Here is a 16,888-nt window from a genome sequence, read left to right as displayed (position 1 = left end):
TTGTGCTTCGCAAAATATGGCAGCACTGCCTGCGACATAGACAATATGCAAACTTTTGTAGCAGCCCTCGCAAATGCTCAGTTCTGAGCGCGTTCTTTGCTTTTTTGGAGACACTTTATTTGTATTTTCTTGCTGACCTGCACTGCGCTTTACGCTCTCCCTCTCTCTCCGTACCCACACACTCTCCGTCCCACTCCCTCTGCAACTTGCACGCTCTTGCACTCTTTCGCACTAGTTTGCTGTCCACTTTACCGTTGTGATCCACATGGCGCTGGCACTTCCGCTGCTGCTGCGCAATACGCATAGCTAAATCATGCAGCCCAGCTCCCTCCCCCTCCCCCTCCCCCGCGCACTCGTGGCCCATTAAATCATTCATTACTTCACTCTATTGGGTTGGGATTGGGGTCAAAGCTGTGCGCGCTATGCGCTGCCGCCTCGACTGTGTGTGGGTGCAAGCACTTGCCAAGGGTTGGCTGGGCAATTAGAAAGCCCCGCAGCAGCGGCAAAGATGCAAAGTGTGGCTGCCCCACAATGCAATGGGCGCACAGATCTAATCCAAATTGGTAGCTGGGGTTAAGAGGTGAAGCGTTCATTGAACTTGAGCAGCGCCCAAGATATGTGGGCGAAAAGTGGGCGTACAAATGGGTAGAGGGAAATGGAGAGGGGAAAGTGATTGAAAGGCAGAATAATCGAAAATAAGATATATAAATATACATATATAGATGCATACGCATGTACCTTGCTAAAGATTTATTTATAGACGAATTTTAAAAGTTTTGTCTCTTTAAACTTTTATAAGAATTGATTTTTATGTCAATTTTATGTAGATTCATTAAAAATATGCAAATTGTTTTATTTTCCAATGTTTTCAAAGTTCTGAAAATATATTTTTAGTCGATTTCGCAAATCCAAATTAATCTATGAAATAATCTCGAATGTTGTATTTGGCTTTTTCAGCATCAAAAATTTTAGCAAATCCGTAGTTTTAGAATTTTAGGCAAGAACTCTATTTTAAACTGGTATAATTAATCCAAATATGATCTATTTCTGGTAAGGGTGCAACAGTTTCGAAATGCTTTGCCCCTTCGATAGATTCTTCACATGAGTTGAATTCAGAACATTCTTTCGAATTTTCCGATTCATTTGTGTAAACACATTTCCCATTGACATTTGGGTCAACTATCAATATATCGTCACGACAGTCTAATACATATCTTCATATTTTGTATAGGAATAGCACATTAGTAAACATAGTAAAAAAAAAACAATGCAAATTTCGAAGACTGCGGAAACTGGTCATATCGAAAATGGTGAAAATGTAGAAATGGACAACATGCTGTGCGACCTGATCGACATACACAAGGTGAAGGGCAACGAGGAGGCGCTCCGTCGAGTGCTGCAGAGCATCTACAGCCAGCTGAATAGCAACAACGACGTCAAGTTCGGCACCAAGCTCTACGACAAGCTCATCTCGGTGGTGATTGCGGATAGGGCCAGCGTGCAGGTCAATCGGGAGCAGATCGCCAAGGTGCTGGACGCCGTGCAGGCGCACACCAAGCAATTTCCCTGGTCAGGACTATGCCTGTTGCGAAAGCTGTCGTCGATATCGCTGTGCGATTCGACCAATGCGGAGGAGGAGCCGGAGCAGCTGCATCCGCATGCGGGGCAAATTCTAGAGCACATGCTGGATGACTTTGTGCGAGAGCTCGGGCTGGAGTACACCTGTTCGCCGCAGCTGTTTACCGTTATACAAAAGCTTTTGCAGTCGGAGCTCAAAGAGAGTCGTAAGTTGGCCTATTCGATAATGCGCAAGCTGCTGCTGAGCATTGGCAGGAGCGAGGACTTCCACAAGGACTGCCCACAGCTGCAGCAGGCGCTCAAGTGCGTGGAGCCCCACTGGCCGGCCTATGTCGTCATCATGGAGCAACTGGAGCAGGACGACTCACACCTGGTGCTGCCCATGCTGAGCGGCCATCTGCCGCGCTTTGTGGCCTGCAGCCAGGACAACGACTGGCTCAGCTGGCTGCGAATCCTCTATCTGCGACTGCTCGAGAACCGCAACAAATTCGTCGTGCGCTGGACCCTGGAGTACTTCCTCTTACATTCCACTGTCTCGGAGCTGCGTCGAGCCAATCTGCTTAACGAATTCCTGGTTGCCGCCAACAAAACGGATCTGTACGATGCCGAGGACTACTTGCTGCCGGAGCAGAATATCAAGACCTTTGTCCAGAATAGTGGAGCGGTGAATTTCCTCGAGGCCCTGGTCCTGGTGCCCTGGCAGAGTCTGCCTCTGCTCCACTGGCTGCGCAGCATGCCTCCACGCCAGCCACACGTGGCAATGGCCTTAATCCTGAAGATCTGCGGCCATGTCAAGTCGATGCAGCACGAGACTTTGCGCTACGAGGCACAGAACCGAATGTTCGACATATTTGAGGTAAGTTTTTACCCGGGAACCGATTTCTCGCCGAGAAATATTCATTACCAATTCACAAAGTGAAATGATTCACAAATTGAATTGATTTTGCTTGAGATTCATTTGTCCGACTGTCCATATGAAGGCGAACCAATTCGCCTCTACTGAAGCGAGGCAAATGTTGAATGTTGAACATATACCCATTAGTTCCATTGTATAAGGGATAATAATAGCATCATAATTGCATAATATTCGCGATATGAACACTATGTGTGTGGGGAAAGCTATTATATTTCTGTTATTGTTATGGTATTTGAGATTTCCAATTGAGATTGTGTACTCACATAGAGAACGCAAACTCACAAAGTATGGGCCCATATAGAACCAGAAGCATAATAAATTAGTTACATAAAGTTTTACAGTTATAACGTAACCTGACTACTTATAAGGATTTGCCAAAAGTCATGAGCCTAGGTCTAATGGAAGCGTGATACTGTTTTGTTTATAATGATTGTTTATAATCATTATCATTATTATCATTTTATTATTATTATAATTCTTATTCATTATCATAATTATTATACATATGTATAAATATAATTTTTATTATTCGTGAAAGCTGAAACCTGTAAAGTTAAAAAATGATGAAGTAAGATTACATATTGAAACATATACTTTCATCTCTATTCCTCCATTCCATTTCAGCCAACAATTGAAAGTTTCTCTTTAGGCGATTATATACAGTTTATGAGGGCCCTTTGCAGCAATAGTGATAATTTTTGCAGGGATCACAAACGATTTACAACGAAAATTGCCACCTGCAATAATATAAGCGAGGAGCTGGTTCACTTTGACAAGAATCTATTCGTGATTATATATCGCACAGGTAAAGCGTTGAGAGCAAAAACCAATAGATAATAATTCACGTATATACGTCATTATTTTGTTTCAGATGTCAAAATAGGTATCGAGCTGCATAAGAAGCTGAGCCAATTGCCAAAGGATCAGCATGGCTGGTGGCGTCTCTTCTCTTTCTTTTTCAGTCTCAAGCTCGAGTGTGCGAGCGAGAGAATGCAAATACTCGACTTCTATCAGGAGCAGTACGATTTGAATATCGATGAGTTGGAGCGCTTCACCGACCTCAACGAATTGCAGCAGTATTTGGTGCACAAGCTCGAGTGCGACACGGATGAGGAGATATCCTTTGTGCTGCATCGCGCTGTCGATTGGTTTACGTGCGAGAGACTCATCAGCTGGAACCAACTGGACGAGCTCAATCTAAAGCCGGCGGAGCTCCTTAGCCAAGGCACAATTCTAACGGCTCAGCGTTTAGCGACTTTATTGAATGGCATCGAGGCTCGATTAGAGGATGAGAGCATAATCAAGTCCCTGATAGCATATCTCAAGCAATTTCCGGATAGTGTTCTGGTGTAAGTATATATAAATATATGAGTGGGATGCTTGGTTCTACATTGGGTAATAGTATTTCACAAAGAGAGTGAAGAAAGAGTCTGTACATATTTAATTAACATCATTTTCTTAGTTGTTTCCATGTGGTAGATCCTGCTTTATTGAAAAATTAATATTATCTGCATACATTTTTTACACATTCATGTCCGATTTTAAATTAATAATATACTTAGTTTAGTAAAATCAGATATTTCTCAAGGAAAATAACTATTTGGGAGGTATTCATGCATATATATAGATTTAAAACGTTTTCATACTTAGGTTTATCATAAAAGAGCTCAGGGATCAATTTGTGGTATAAGGAAAATATATGATTCCATCTGCTTTGATATTTTTATATGTACATCCAACTCAAACTGTAATTATGATTCACTATATAAATATTTATACTAGTTTGAAGGGTATCGCATAGTCGATCACTCATAACTCTTAACGTATTGTACTCATATTTTTATTTTCCTTTTCACATACAGCGCCACAGCCATTGTGAAGTACGCCTCCGCCCATTGGTCCGTTGAGGAAAGCGATCAGATCTTAAATGATGTCCTGGAAGCGAGCCAGTTCCTCAATATAAACATTTTGTGCTGCACGAAGAGCGTGCCCACATCTCTGCTGATACGTGGCATACTCTCGGGCAATCCGTTGTCTGGCGAAAAATGGTAATGCAGACAGTTTAGTTTATCTGTTCAGTCTCATTCATTTTGTCCCTCCCACAGCATCGAGTACGGATATTTGATCAGCCAGTACAATTATTTTTTTACGAGCTGCAGGAAACGGGATAGTTATATTAATTTTGTTATTGAAGGCAAAACGGATACGCACCCACTGCTCGACGAGCTGCTGCGCATCAACAACGAGATGATCGACACGAGACAGGGCTACGTTGAGAACTGCAAGGATCATCGCATCAAGATGCGAATCGCGCGCGCCTTGCTCAGGATAACGTTCAAAGGCCCCAGCTACTGGTCGGACCAGCTGTGGCAGGCTCTGCTCGCTGTCAACGAGCATGACAATATCCGGTACATGTATGAGTGCTTGGTGGCACGCTGTTTGCCCAGCGTCGACCACTTGCTAAAGCGCCTGCAGCAGCTGACTGAGCTCAAGTCCTGCCAGCAGTTGTCCCTGATCTCCGTGCTGCACATCTACTGCCTCAGCAAGTACAACGGGATCAAGCTGGAGCAACTGCAGCGCATTATCGACATTCTGCTGCCGCTGACCATGGCCGCCAATCTACAGATTCGACTGTTCGCTCAACTGGTGCTGCACAGGCTGTTGCTGCAGCTGGAGGATAACAAGTAAATGGGTGGAAATCATTGCCAGATACTGGGTTTAATATATGTACAGAGCTGATTTAGCTGCTATAGGAAGGCAGCTTAGCTCAGAGTTTGACGAATTGATAATGTTATGCTGAGTCGATCATAGATTCCAATTTGTCAGATATACCGATATATTTTTACAGGAGTTCTGCCATATAACTCTATCTTATATTATATATATGTATATAGTTAGTTGTATTGCTCTACTTCTACTGATGTGCGCCAACCGCAAGAAGGAATTCATGTAAAAAGGATTAGAATACTCAGCATAAGGTTGACATAAGAGTTAGCTTACATAGAGTCCCCTACATCTACATACGAATAATGCATATAGTTTTTCGATTCGTCTGCCTGAGTTTCTTTCTGGCCAGATAGTCTCAAGGTGAAATTGTGGTTACATAAGAAACTTTACTATATGTAGAAGGATTATACAACATAAGTTCCATTCCCAGCATCTGTTCCCATCAGCTGAATCATACTCTGCAACAAACATATAGTATAGATAATTTAATTACGTTCAGCAAGGCAGATAGATAGATGTTTAAACCGACTTACGATTACAGATCATACATATGGAATACTATATTGTCCTCTTACAGCATCAAAATTCCTGGCGTCACCAATATGAAGCTGGCCATTGAGAACGGTCTGGGTCACAAGCTCTCGGAGTGTCAATACGAGGGACGATTGCTGCTGCCCAAGATCTGTTATCAGACGCCCGATGGACTGCAGGCCGCCGACTTTATACTATATATGACATACGCACCGTGCGACGAATACTTTGCCGATGCGCTGCGACCGAACATGAAGTTGAAATCGGAACTCGGCAAGTATCGCAGCAGTCTGAAGTACAAGTGTCTAACAGCATAGACGAGAGCTAGAAATGTTTTAAAAATACTTTTAAGATATGTTGAAGGTTAAGGATCGAACATTGCAAATATACATACTCAAATAGTATCCTCTTTTTCATTTCACATTATAGATATTGCAGCGTTTCAATTGCTAGTTTTTTAAGCGAGCGATGTCGAATCCTGGAAGACTGACTGAATCGAAACTAGGATCTGATGTGTATACAAAACATATGATAATCTTTCAAGGATTTTCAAATAAAATTTATAATAAAGATAACTTTTTGTACTAAAAATTTGTATAATTGTAAATCAAAAAAATCGAATTGTATATTAATTTTTAAAATTTTCAATGGCTTTTTGTTGTTGTTTTAATACGTACATATATATAACTACATAAAATCTTACAAATTGTTTGCTCGTATCTCATTTTGTTTTTTTAGTTTTCTTTTTAGAAAATTGTTTATACAATGTATATATGGAAATCGTTTTTGCGGGCGCACTCTGTATACAATATTATTATAAACTATTTTTAAATAAGAAATAAAACTTGTAAAAATCGGTTGTACTAATGGCAAGAGCGTTCAATAAACGCCAATGCACTATATTATTGTATATATAATTGGTATTTTGTTGTTGTTAATGTTCTTTTCCTTTTTTTTCAGCATTTACTGCGGGTTTCAATTTTGATTTGTATTCGCACAGCTTGGCTTCCATTTGCTTCCTTCATTTTGCGCAGAGACAGAGTATGTAAAAAAAAAGTTTAGGTTTAATGAAACAACCAACAGAACGTGGCCATAATATCGGCGCCCATAAACAGGCACTAGAAATCCATGGAAACATTTGAATTGACGCCGCAATTGGGGATTGGCAACACGTCTGCACTCTTGGCTGTCTGCTCCGATGACTCCTGCAGATCTGTGGGAGAAGCCATAGGGAATATTTAAAAGATTCATATAGATTAGCATCAACTCTCACCTGGCGGCAAATGAAGCTTTTCGATGACAAACTTCTTGCGACGCAATTTGAAGGCCAAGTCGGTGGTCTCCGGCATGTGCACGGCCAGCGTATTGATGGCGCTCATCTTGTGCAGATGCAGCAGACCGCTGTACTCCTTGAAAGCCGGATGCGTTTCGCGCTCGGAGCCGGCAAACGATTCCAGCTCAATGGCATAGTCGACCAATTGACGAATCTTGGGCACCAAGCTGCTGTCCTGTAAATAAACCAATCAACATGTTTAATTATATTATAGATTAGCAGAGCTTACAACTCCAAACTCACATATTTGGCTATCAGGTGCATGGGCATTGTGATGAAGCAAACAGCAGTGCAGCTGCGCACGCTGCCACGCAATATAGTTAGAAACTTGAGCAAATCTTCGGCAAAGTGATCGTCGTACCACAGAGGAGAGCCCAGCGAGGTTAGGCAGACCCTGCATAGATTCTTCTCCTGCATGTTGGCGCCCGGCTCAAAGATCGAGTCGTTGAGCAGCAGTTGGATATAATTGAGCAGGCGATCGTAGCGTGCATTGTAGAAGAATTGTGGTTTGCCAGTTGGGGGCGATGCAGTTGGCGTGGTTGTGGTGGTTGTTCCAGTGGTGCTTGTCGTATTGTTGGCAGTGCTGTTATCCATATTGTTATTATTGTTGTTGTTGATGTTGGTGGCAGTTTTTTGGCCATCAGACTGCTCCATGGGTGTCACTTCATCAGTTTCAGCAGCAGCAGCTGCTGCTTGAATGGGAGCAGTGGGAGCAGCATCAGGTGGTGGAGACTGTTCCCCTTCTTGGTCCGGGTCCGCCTTAGATCCCACAGCCTGGGCATACGAGTAAGGCATTGACTCGCTGGGATCCGGCAACAATTCGTCGCCACCAGCACGTGGTTGTTCCGCATCGTTAGCAACATCGAAATCTTCATAGTCCTCTTGGTTCGTTTTCTTATCATTCCAAATGGTAGCATGCGCATAGGAAAGCATCATGGCATCCATGTGCTCCATCAAATTGAAATGATGTCCAATTTTCGCAGTGGCCTGCTCCGAATTGACCAGCGGTAAATCGTTGTAGCGAAACGCAATGCGAAGACCATTTTTATCCGCCTGTTGCTCCTGCTCAAGGCGCTGCTCTTGCTCGACCTCCTCGTCGGTGAGAGGCTTGGGCAGGCGACGCAACATCTCTGCTGGCAAATCATCCAAGCTGCCAAGAAAGAGCTCCTGCTTGGACAGCAGACCCTCAGCCAGGAAGTACTTGGCCAGAACCTTGGCATGCGTCATGAACCGATCCTCCTCTAAGGAACACAAAGAGTTAAACGGTTAACAATTGATGGGCGACTTCTCATTGCTGTATTGCGATGCTTACCAATCAGGCATATCGAGCCGATGGGCAGACCACCGCCTAAAATCAGATCAAGCGATGGATTACCGCTGGAGGTGATCACTTGGCCAGTGTGGGGGCTAGTGCGCGTGCCACGGATTGGCTTTTGCACGGTCCGTTTGCGAAAACTCGTCATGTCTCAACAATTTTCCACTATTGCGTTACGTTTTTATCAGTTCTCTCTTTTTTTTTTTGTTTGCCGGGAAAAAGAAGACAGAATGTAAAAGTGTGCAAGGGATAAAAGTGTGCAAGGGATAATAAGCTAAAAATGGGCGAAAACTATATTTTAGTATTTATACTGCGTATTAAGTATTTTTACATGGTTTACTTTAAAATCATTACAAAAAACGAAAATAAATTTAAATAGACATGCATATAACAAAAACAAAAAAAGATATTGAATTGATGGCCAAAAATTATTTATTTGCTGAAAAATATGCTCATCACTGTTAAATACTATATATTGTAGTGTCAATTGCAAGTAGTTTAATCTTGGCGGGCAAGCGAAGGAAGGTTCGCATATGGAAATGTACTAAATGTTGACATAAACGGTATTCCGGCATTCGCGATGTGCACTGGTAATCTTATTTCGACTTTTATATTTTTAGTTTAATAATACATAATAAATAATTACTTTGGTCAAAGCGCGTGTGTAAGCCAAATATTATTAAAATAGCTATATTATTTTCGTAGTATAGGTTAATACTAGACGAAAACTTCAGCTTGCGTCTGATCGACTAACCTCCACACAATGTGACCAAATTTCTATCACAATTTTACCATTCTTTGCCATTATGCGATGTTTTGTACAATTGCTCCCAAACTGTATTTCTTAGCAATGAGCAGCGACTCCTAAACGGTTAGGTTTTCAATCCTTGTAAATACAATATCCTGTTTTTTGATTATCTATCTTATGGTAACAAGGGTTAGGTGCACGAACTGCAAATTAAATTGCCTAGACGAATATCCTGACCACATAGGCATTAGTTTAGCAAATCAAACATCCTGCGCATTATCCCTAAGCGTCTATGGCAGCTGTTACGCCCACCATCGTTTTTTAACGAAAGGATAATTATGCCCAATTTGCGCAAAAAGGATGCAGCGGCAGTGTTTTTAATTACAGGATAGGCAAGCCGTTTGCCTATAAGTAACTAACAAGGATATTGATAAACAGGCTAAGGGAAAGTCAACAGGACCTCAGGAAAGGGTTTAGGTAACGGCTCGAGGGCTTGTACGAGGAAACTAAATCACAGTGGACTCTTTCTAGGAAGGACACAACACACGCAAAAAATAAAAGTCAAAATCAAAGTAAAAAGAGAAAAAGGACACAGGACATACAGTTAGGCAGTCGAATGGCGAGCGAATGGCGTCAACCTTCTGCGTGGGAAAGGTAAACAGCCAAAGGACAATAAATTACGGCTGTGCACGGCACACACAACGAGCACAATGCAGGACAATCATTATTGATTGCAAGCCCATACGACAGGAGAGAGAGGGAGAGAGGAGGACATACTGGCGAGTCCTGCTGAATTGCAAATGCGTGTGTGTGTGTTGGCAAAAGGATTGCGCATCCTTGTATAATTTATGGTCAGGCTGACCAGCAGCTGGCCCGCAGCCAAGTCAAGCTGAGCCAAGCCAACCACCCGCCGCTGCTTGCTGTGAAAAAGGACCTCACCGATCTCGAATCCTTTGAATCGTTTTAATTACGAATTTATGTGGCATGGTAAAATGCCTTTCGACATGGCCAATGCCCAATGGCCAACGACGGCCGACGGTCGAACGGCGCAGGCGCAGCAAATTCATATTTGGACTGACCATAATCATGCGGCAGGACGAAAGGATATATGAATGCATATTCACATACATATGTAGAGTGAAAGTGTGTGCGGCATAGAAAGAAAACATATGGCTACGACTCCAAATCTAAATATAAACGACGCGTGTCTAAAGAAAGAGCAGCAAGTGTTGAACGAGTGCCTCTCAAACTGTTGCAGCTGTGACTCTTCAACTGCAGCAGTGCTTTGCTATTGATGGCCTCATTTATTCTAGTGAAGATATAATAATAGAAAATTGTTTAGTTAGCGTAATTTATAAATATATATTTAATTGATTGATTGATTGATTGATTTACTGGTGATCGTGGCATATATTGAGCTCTTAAGAGACGGAGTTGCAGACAATTTAGAATATTACAAATAATTAATTCATGGATAAGTAATATTTTAGAAATAGTGCAAAATGGTCTGAAGGAATGACTGAGTTTTAACAGAAACGAAGAAACCGATAGAAATAAAGAGCGAATTTTCCAGAATAATTCATTTCTAAATACAAGATCAAGAAGAATTTTCTTACTAAATTCTAAAGAAAATTAATAATGATTTAAATACATATACTGAAATTCTCTTCATTAAAATTTTCTTTAAGAAGATTTTCAAAGATTCTTACCACTATTTACTGATTGATTATTGTGAGAATATGGAGTCAAACTTTTGAAATCAAGATTATATACAGTGTACAACATTAATATTAGATTTATTTATTCATTTATTTTTTTTAGTATTTCTCAACTTTAAGCACAAATAAAACAGCTGATATTAATTGAAATTAAAAGAGTTTAAATGGTAAAATGTTTAATAGATTCAAAAATTACCTATTCAAGGAGGTATGTATCAAAGTACTTAATATTCAACATGACTAACAAAAATTATGCATAAACAATATATTTTTATCAAAAGTATTATTATCAATTATTAATATTAAATATGCAATATGACACTCTAGTTTTTATATAAATTAGTTTTTATATAGTACTGAAGACAGAACACCCTCGCTATGGTCAGTGCTAGTAGTTAAGGACTCCGAAGTTTTTCTCTCTCTTAAGGAGTCTTTAGTTTCCCTCTCTATCTCTATCTCCCCATCTCTTTCCCACTCTCTCCCTCTGCCTCTCTCTGCCTCCGCATATGTGATAAATAGTTGGGTGCTTCGGCAGCTGACAGGATGTTAAACGACAAATTAACTCGACTAAAATCCAGTTTTATTTTTATAGTCGCTGACATTTTTTTGTAATGAATTTTTTCAGACTAACCCCAAAGGACATTTTCGATGCACGCGCTTAGGAAATGATTTCTGTATTGAATGAAGGAGGCACTACTCCTGGTGGAGCATGAGGTAGACAGAGAGAGTTAGAGAGAGAAAGAGAGAGAGAGAGAGAGAGAGAGAGGGAGAGGGAAAAGGAGTTTCAGAGTATGTTCAAGTGTTGCTGCTGGCGTTCATTTAGACAGTTTCAAGTGTGTGTGGATGTCCTTTTTGTAAGAACATCCTTTTTTAGCAGGGTATTTCAATAGAATCACACGTTCAAGAAATCTTTTCAATATGAAAATGTTTTCGTTTTGCAGTTTTAGTGAAGTGGAATTCAAATGTGAATTTTCGAATATACCATATTTTTCTCCAGTTTTCTATTAGTTCTTATAGAATATATATTTTCATAGAGAAGATCTTTCCTTTCCTATACTTTGAGTATTTCACAATCGTATCCTTTTCTTTTAGCAATGGGATTTGAATTTGAATTTTTTATGAACCCTGATCAGAGAAAGTCTTTATTTTTTACCCATTCGGTGATAGAACTTAAGTTTGTCTTTAAAATAATTTAATAAATAAATAATATTGAGATTTAAACTATGAGCTGAGACAAATGATTTCCCATCTCATTTTAAGAATTGCGAGTTTTCATATTCCTTCTCATGTTTCTCAGTGCTACTAAAATTCAACATATATTATATAGTCAAGAACGAGAGTAGACTATGTTTGTAGCATTTGATTCATCTTCACTAATTTTAGATTCAGTTCTTTACCATAAATTATATAATGAAATCCTCTGATTTATTTACAGGATATTTCATAGTTGTCAAATTGAAAATTTCAATTGATTATCCTGGCTGTTTTGTAGTGCTGTTGAGTTTTGATTGAGACGAAGTTGCCCTGTTTTTTGTTGCTTGACATAGCTTCTAGTCGTAGCTGTAGGCGTTACATGCCGCACGCAGGACATATGACACATACACACACACACACACACACACACGTATATGCCGCGTGTGTTTTTGCAGGTAAGTTTCGACTGCTAAGCTGGCCCCGCCCACACCCATCACCGCCCCGCCTCGCTTCATTTCATTTTAAGCTACGTTTTTTGGTCGTTTTTCGTTTTCCTTCTTTTTTTGTGATGGACATTCGTTGGTTCATGTCCTGATGCTCTTGTCGGTCGCTAGGATACCCTTTTTTCCTGTTAAGGCAGCCGCCTGTTATTTGATGCCTTGTTAACTTTCATCTGAGAGTGGGCGGGGCAGGAATTCGGCTTGTTTTAGCTTGTTTTTTTTCCTGCTTCTTGGGGCAGCTTCTTGTTTTTCAATGAATGTCCTTTCTGGCTAGGACAATGCGTGTTGCTGCTGCTGCTCGCTTTCGTTTTTCTTCTAATGAAAAGAAAAGTGGGCTTTCATTTTCCAACACATTTTTTGTATACTATTTTCATTTTTTTATTTTATTCTCTCTGAGCTGGGATGAGTCCGCTGCGTGGTATTCGCTTTCATGTACCTTGGAGTTTATTAGCTTTAAGCTGGGGGCAATGCGACTCTGTGTCCGTGTCGGTGTATGTGATTGTATGTGTGTGTGTGGACAGCTCTTTGGGTTACCTGGGCAGCCGGGTGCCTTTGAAAATTAAAGCAATTATCGCTAAAGGTTACGGAACAAACAGTTTAAAAACCTTTCCAAAAATGTGGAAGACTCTTATGTTATATATTTTACGTTAAGCTCAACTTTATGAAGATATAATACATATATGAAGATATAATACAGCATAATATATTTCCATGCTAAAAAGATTCTCAAATATTTTTAAAGCCTTAAGTTAAATTTTGAAAAATTTAATTGTTTCATTATATTAAACAGTTTTATTTAAGCTTAACAAAATAAAATTACAAATACAAAATTTTGTACTTTAAATATTACTAACCCATTTACTTTAAAGCTTTAATAAACTTCACATTGCATAAAGCTCTTCAAAGCTTTTTCAATATAATATTAAAGCTCCTTGGTTTTAGTTATTTTTTCTTCGCATTTGCATAAACGATAAATCAATTACAAACTCATATACGCATGCAAAATTGAAGTTCCATTTCAGGTTAGTAGCGACATTTACGAGCATTACTTCCGATATTCCAATACATTACAGTTCCATTTCCATATTTCACACGCTGCTCACATGACGCGCCTCTCCATTAATAACCCAAGACACATATCCTGTCGCACTCGAGTAAGGTGTCCAAGTGCTTGTGCAGCTGCTCTGTCCGCTGATCCTTTGACACATTGAGACAGGACGTCTTTCTCGCTGAGGCCCCACCAAAGGCAACAATAAGAGCTCTCCTAATCAGTGCTCGTAAATATTTTGAAGGGCTCGCATCGTTAACAATTCTTGAATTACCACAGAGCGAGTCATTTATCAACTCGAATGGAAGTGCTTACCCCCAGCTCATTTTGATTGGCTGTGCGAAAGGGTTAAGCAAGAGCACAACCCTTGCGTGCAACCCCTAGTCAAAGCTCGACTGCAGCTTTTCAATGGCTGCTCGCCAGCTGCGACATGTTGATTTGCTGCCCTTTGTTCGGCTGCTCAGCGGGCAGTGGAAGCTTTCAAATCCCAAATTTAAAGGAGTTCAATGAGTCTGGCTCTAGGGATTCCGCTCGACTGCATCGCAATGGGCCCCAGCTGCTTTGTGGTTTTAATTGCGTAAATATTTGGCCTGCCTGTGGCCAAGTGCCAATTCAGCCATTCCGTCTGTACCACCTTGCCGCGCCGCTCTAAGCCGCTTGGTTAGGCACCTTGCTATACAACACCCTTTCGGCCTTGTGAGACTCACAATTTCCACAGCTCTTTTGTCGGCGGATTTTCATCTAATCGCTTTGTTTTGTAGGTGGTGGCTTAGGATTTAGAGCGCTGCTTTGCTTTGATGTCGCAAAGGATTAGGGCGCAGTGGGACAAAAGAGATGTATGTATGTGTCTAGAGCCTGCGCTTGAAACACCCTGTAAATGGAAGTATTCTGAAATTATATGGGGAGTATAAACTATAATTTAGTAAACTTGAACTTGATTGACAAACCGAATAAATTTGTAGTTCACATACATTCAATTTATGCCATTCTATGAAATTTATCTTTGGTATACAAGCTCTCTAATAATTCGTCCGGTTCGACAAGAGTCGACTTCAGTCAAAAATATCGCTTAGAAAATACAAGGTTATATATTTAAATAATTTGAGTTCAGATTGTTCAGTATCGTTTAATATAACTTATGCTTGAAAGCTTATAAACCTCGCCACATACACACAGTATCTCTGAGGAATCTCTACCTAGAATGGGGGTAGACCAGAAAAGAATTGGGCTGCTGCATAGCAAACCCTCTTATCCAAAGAGTGAACAAATAAACAGAGTACAGGCTCTCTCCTTCTGCTTTTTGTAAAGACATATCTAAGCACTCACAAATAAAATGAGTTTTAATGGTAGTTCATATTCCAGCAAAGTCACGAAGTCTCTAAACTAAACTAAAACTATTGAAATACCAACCCTCCACAAGAAAGCCCCCTTCGACATTATCTAATTAAAGTAAATATAATTAAAAGAAAATGAGAACAACTCTCAGTTGCACGTGTCGCCAGGAAGTCCCCAATGCAAGGACATTCCCGGAACTGTCTGCCAAAGGATGCTAACTTATAATGGTGTCACATAGATTTGTGTATCGGGTCGACCGCCTCGGCTTGCCTGTGGGCGTGCAATTGTCGCAGCTCGTAAAAAACAATAACTAGGTAGCTGGATAAAAAATTTATGAGCTGGCTGGCAGAGACGAGGACAGGAGACAGACGCAGGACATCGACATGTGTCTCAATATGTCCCTAACTCCGACTGACAGCAGCAAATGTGACTGTTAGTTGCTTTCCTCGTTCTGGCTCCTTCTGTTCCTTTTTTTTCGTGGAGTGGGGCAGCGCTTGGATTGGGGCTGTTGCATTTTATGCGTCGGCTTAAGTTGAGCTACAAATTTTCATATGATAAGCTCGGCACTTGCACTGCGCGCCAAGGACATTCAAAATAATATTTTTTCTTTTGGCCGGCGGGGCCTAGAGTTTTAACATGAATTAAGCAGTTTTTATGCGTGGGGAATGGGGGCCAGGTAAGCTGGAAGCTTGTGCCAAAGCCGCCTAATGGCCACTTAAATGAATTTACTTTATGGCAGCACATGGCCATAGTCCTGGCCAAGGATCAACTGTTATATAGCTATGGCCATAAGGCCACGTTTGCGGCCCGCCAGAGAATCCGTGCCAATTTCATTTGTTAGCAAAACTTCGGCACTCGGCCTTAGGCAATCCGCTCAACCCTTAGTCCTGGTGTCAGTTATGCCTAATCCGGTTCCCTAGAATCGCCTTGCCTCATCTGTCTAGCATTTCAAAACGTGCCGCAACATATTTGCATATCTCTGCAATGGAATCTGTAGGTGTAGACGACGGCTGTAAATTAGACCAACTGTTTGCAAACTCTACGGATCTTTGCTCTGAGCCGCTCGCCGGGATTTGCGTGCAGCGAGGCGTGTGCTATTAGCCGTCTTATGCCAGTGTTTACTTTACTAATCAATGCCTACAAAGCCAGGCTTCGGCTTCAGCTTCAGCTTCATCTTCGTCTTCGGCTTTCACATCTCTTCCAAGCAGCTTTGTTCTCTTGCTCATTAGCTGCCCAAAGTGTGGCCTGGATCCGGTTCATCGTCTGGTAATTAGGCTGTGGGTAGTGCTAAGGCTAACACCGGCTTAAGTCCAAGCGCATAATGCCAACGTAACAGGGTTTACTTCAAAGAGTATATGGTTTATCAGTTTCACCTGTTTTAGTGCAAGACATCTAGTCTAAGCATTATTTGATAATTTAAGAAACTTAGCTCTCAGCTTCAGCAAGAATTTCTACAGTAACTTAAAGGCGACTTAAAATAATACTTGAGTTATCGTCTTTGCACTAAATAGAATGTCTAATTATAGCTTCTATAGATATTTCATCAGATACTCTAAAACTATATATTAAATAGGAGCACAAAAATATTAAAGGCATTAGGTAGAGAATTAAAGGTCTACGGTATGTTATGTTCCCTTAAAGCTCAATGGTTAATTATGTATATATGGTAGCACTTAGTTTCTATAGCTTTAGACTGCCAGCTTTAATCTATTATTTAATATTTCCTATAGTAAACATTTTGCTTTAAACAGTCATGCATTGGTTGAAGTCATATGCCAAAAATCGGTTTCCTTAAAGCACGCTTAAAATTTTAGAAATTCTTGAGGTCATACTTCAATATTTCATACCAAGTCTTCAATGTCTTTTACAATTCCTTTCAATATAAATTTCCTCTTCTCATCCACATTCCGATGCACATCATTTGTCGCATTTCTTTTAACACCTA

The 16,888-nt window shown here is 40.7% G+C and overlaps 2 protein-coding genes and 1 long non-coding RNA gene across 7 annotated transcripts; 1 reads left to right on the top strand and 2 right to left on the bottom strand.

Annotated features, from left to right (window-relative positions):
* The first annotated feature begins 806 nt into the window (after positions 1-806).
* LOC108616731 (uncharacterized) lies at positions 807-6,395 on the top strand. 5 transcript variants are annotated; one of them, XM_089470519.1, is made up of 8 exons: positions 807-997; positions 1,232-2,434; positions 3,119-3,299; positions 3,366-3,843; positions 4,357-4,542; positions 4,600-5,178; positions 5,799-6,115; positions 6,182-6,395. In XM_089470519.1, exons 2-7 carry the CDS (start codon positions 1,268-1,270, stop codon positions 6,067-6,069), a joined length of 2,862 nt encoding a protein of 953 aa, XP_089326645.1. In that variant the 5' UTR covers positions 807-997; positions 1,232-1,267; the 3' UTR covers positions 6,070-6,115; positions 6,182-6,395. The 5 variants fall into 5 exon arrangements, with proteins under 5 accessions (XP_089326645.1, XP_089326647.1, XP_089326648.1 ...); XM_089470521.1 differs by having other exon boundaries at positions 807-1,019; XM_089470522.1 differs by having other exon boundaries at positions 807-1,050; positions 5,799-6,025.
* LOC149268832 (uncharacterized) lies at positions 4,510-5,896 on the bottom strand. Its single transcript, XR_016270349.1, has 3 exons — positions 5,755-5,896; positions 4,706-5,679; positions 4,510-4,647 (listed from the first exon to the last, which is right to left on the bottom strand). It is a non-coding gene; the product is annotated as an uncharacterized LOC149268832 (long non-coding RNA).
* Positions 6,381-8,693, bottom strand: Elp4 (Elongator complex protein 4). Its single transcript, XM_018012144.2, has 4 exons — positions 8,398-8,693; positions 7,329-8,326; positions 7,026-7,260; positions 6,381-6,965 (listed from the first exon to the last, which is right to left on the bottom strand). The coding sequence occupies exons 1-4, from the start codon at positions 8,546-8,548 to the stop codon at positions 6,871-6,873; spliced, it is 1,479 nt and encodes a 492-aa protein (XP_017867633.2). The 5' UTR covers positions 8,549-8,693; the 3' UTR covers positions 6,381-6,870.
* Positions 8,694-16,888: the final 8,195 nt, after the last annotated feature.

Source organism: Drosophila arizonae, chromosome 5 (assembly GCF_054131065.1).
Source record: "Drosophila arizonae isolate 15081-1271.41 chromosome 5, UAZ_ARI_1.0, whole genome shotgun sequence".
Taxonomy (NCBI): Eukaryota; Metazoa; Arthropoda; class Insecta; order Diptera; family Drosophilidae; genus Drosophila; species Drosophila arizonae.
The sequence above is the reverse complement of the archived record's forward strand: the minus strand, read 5'-3'. Positions and strand labels throughout refer to the sequence as shown.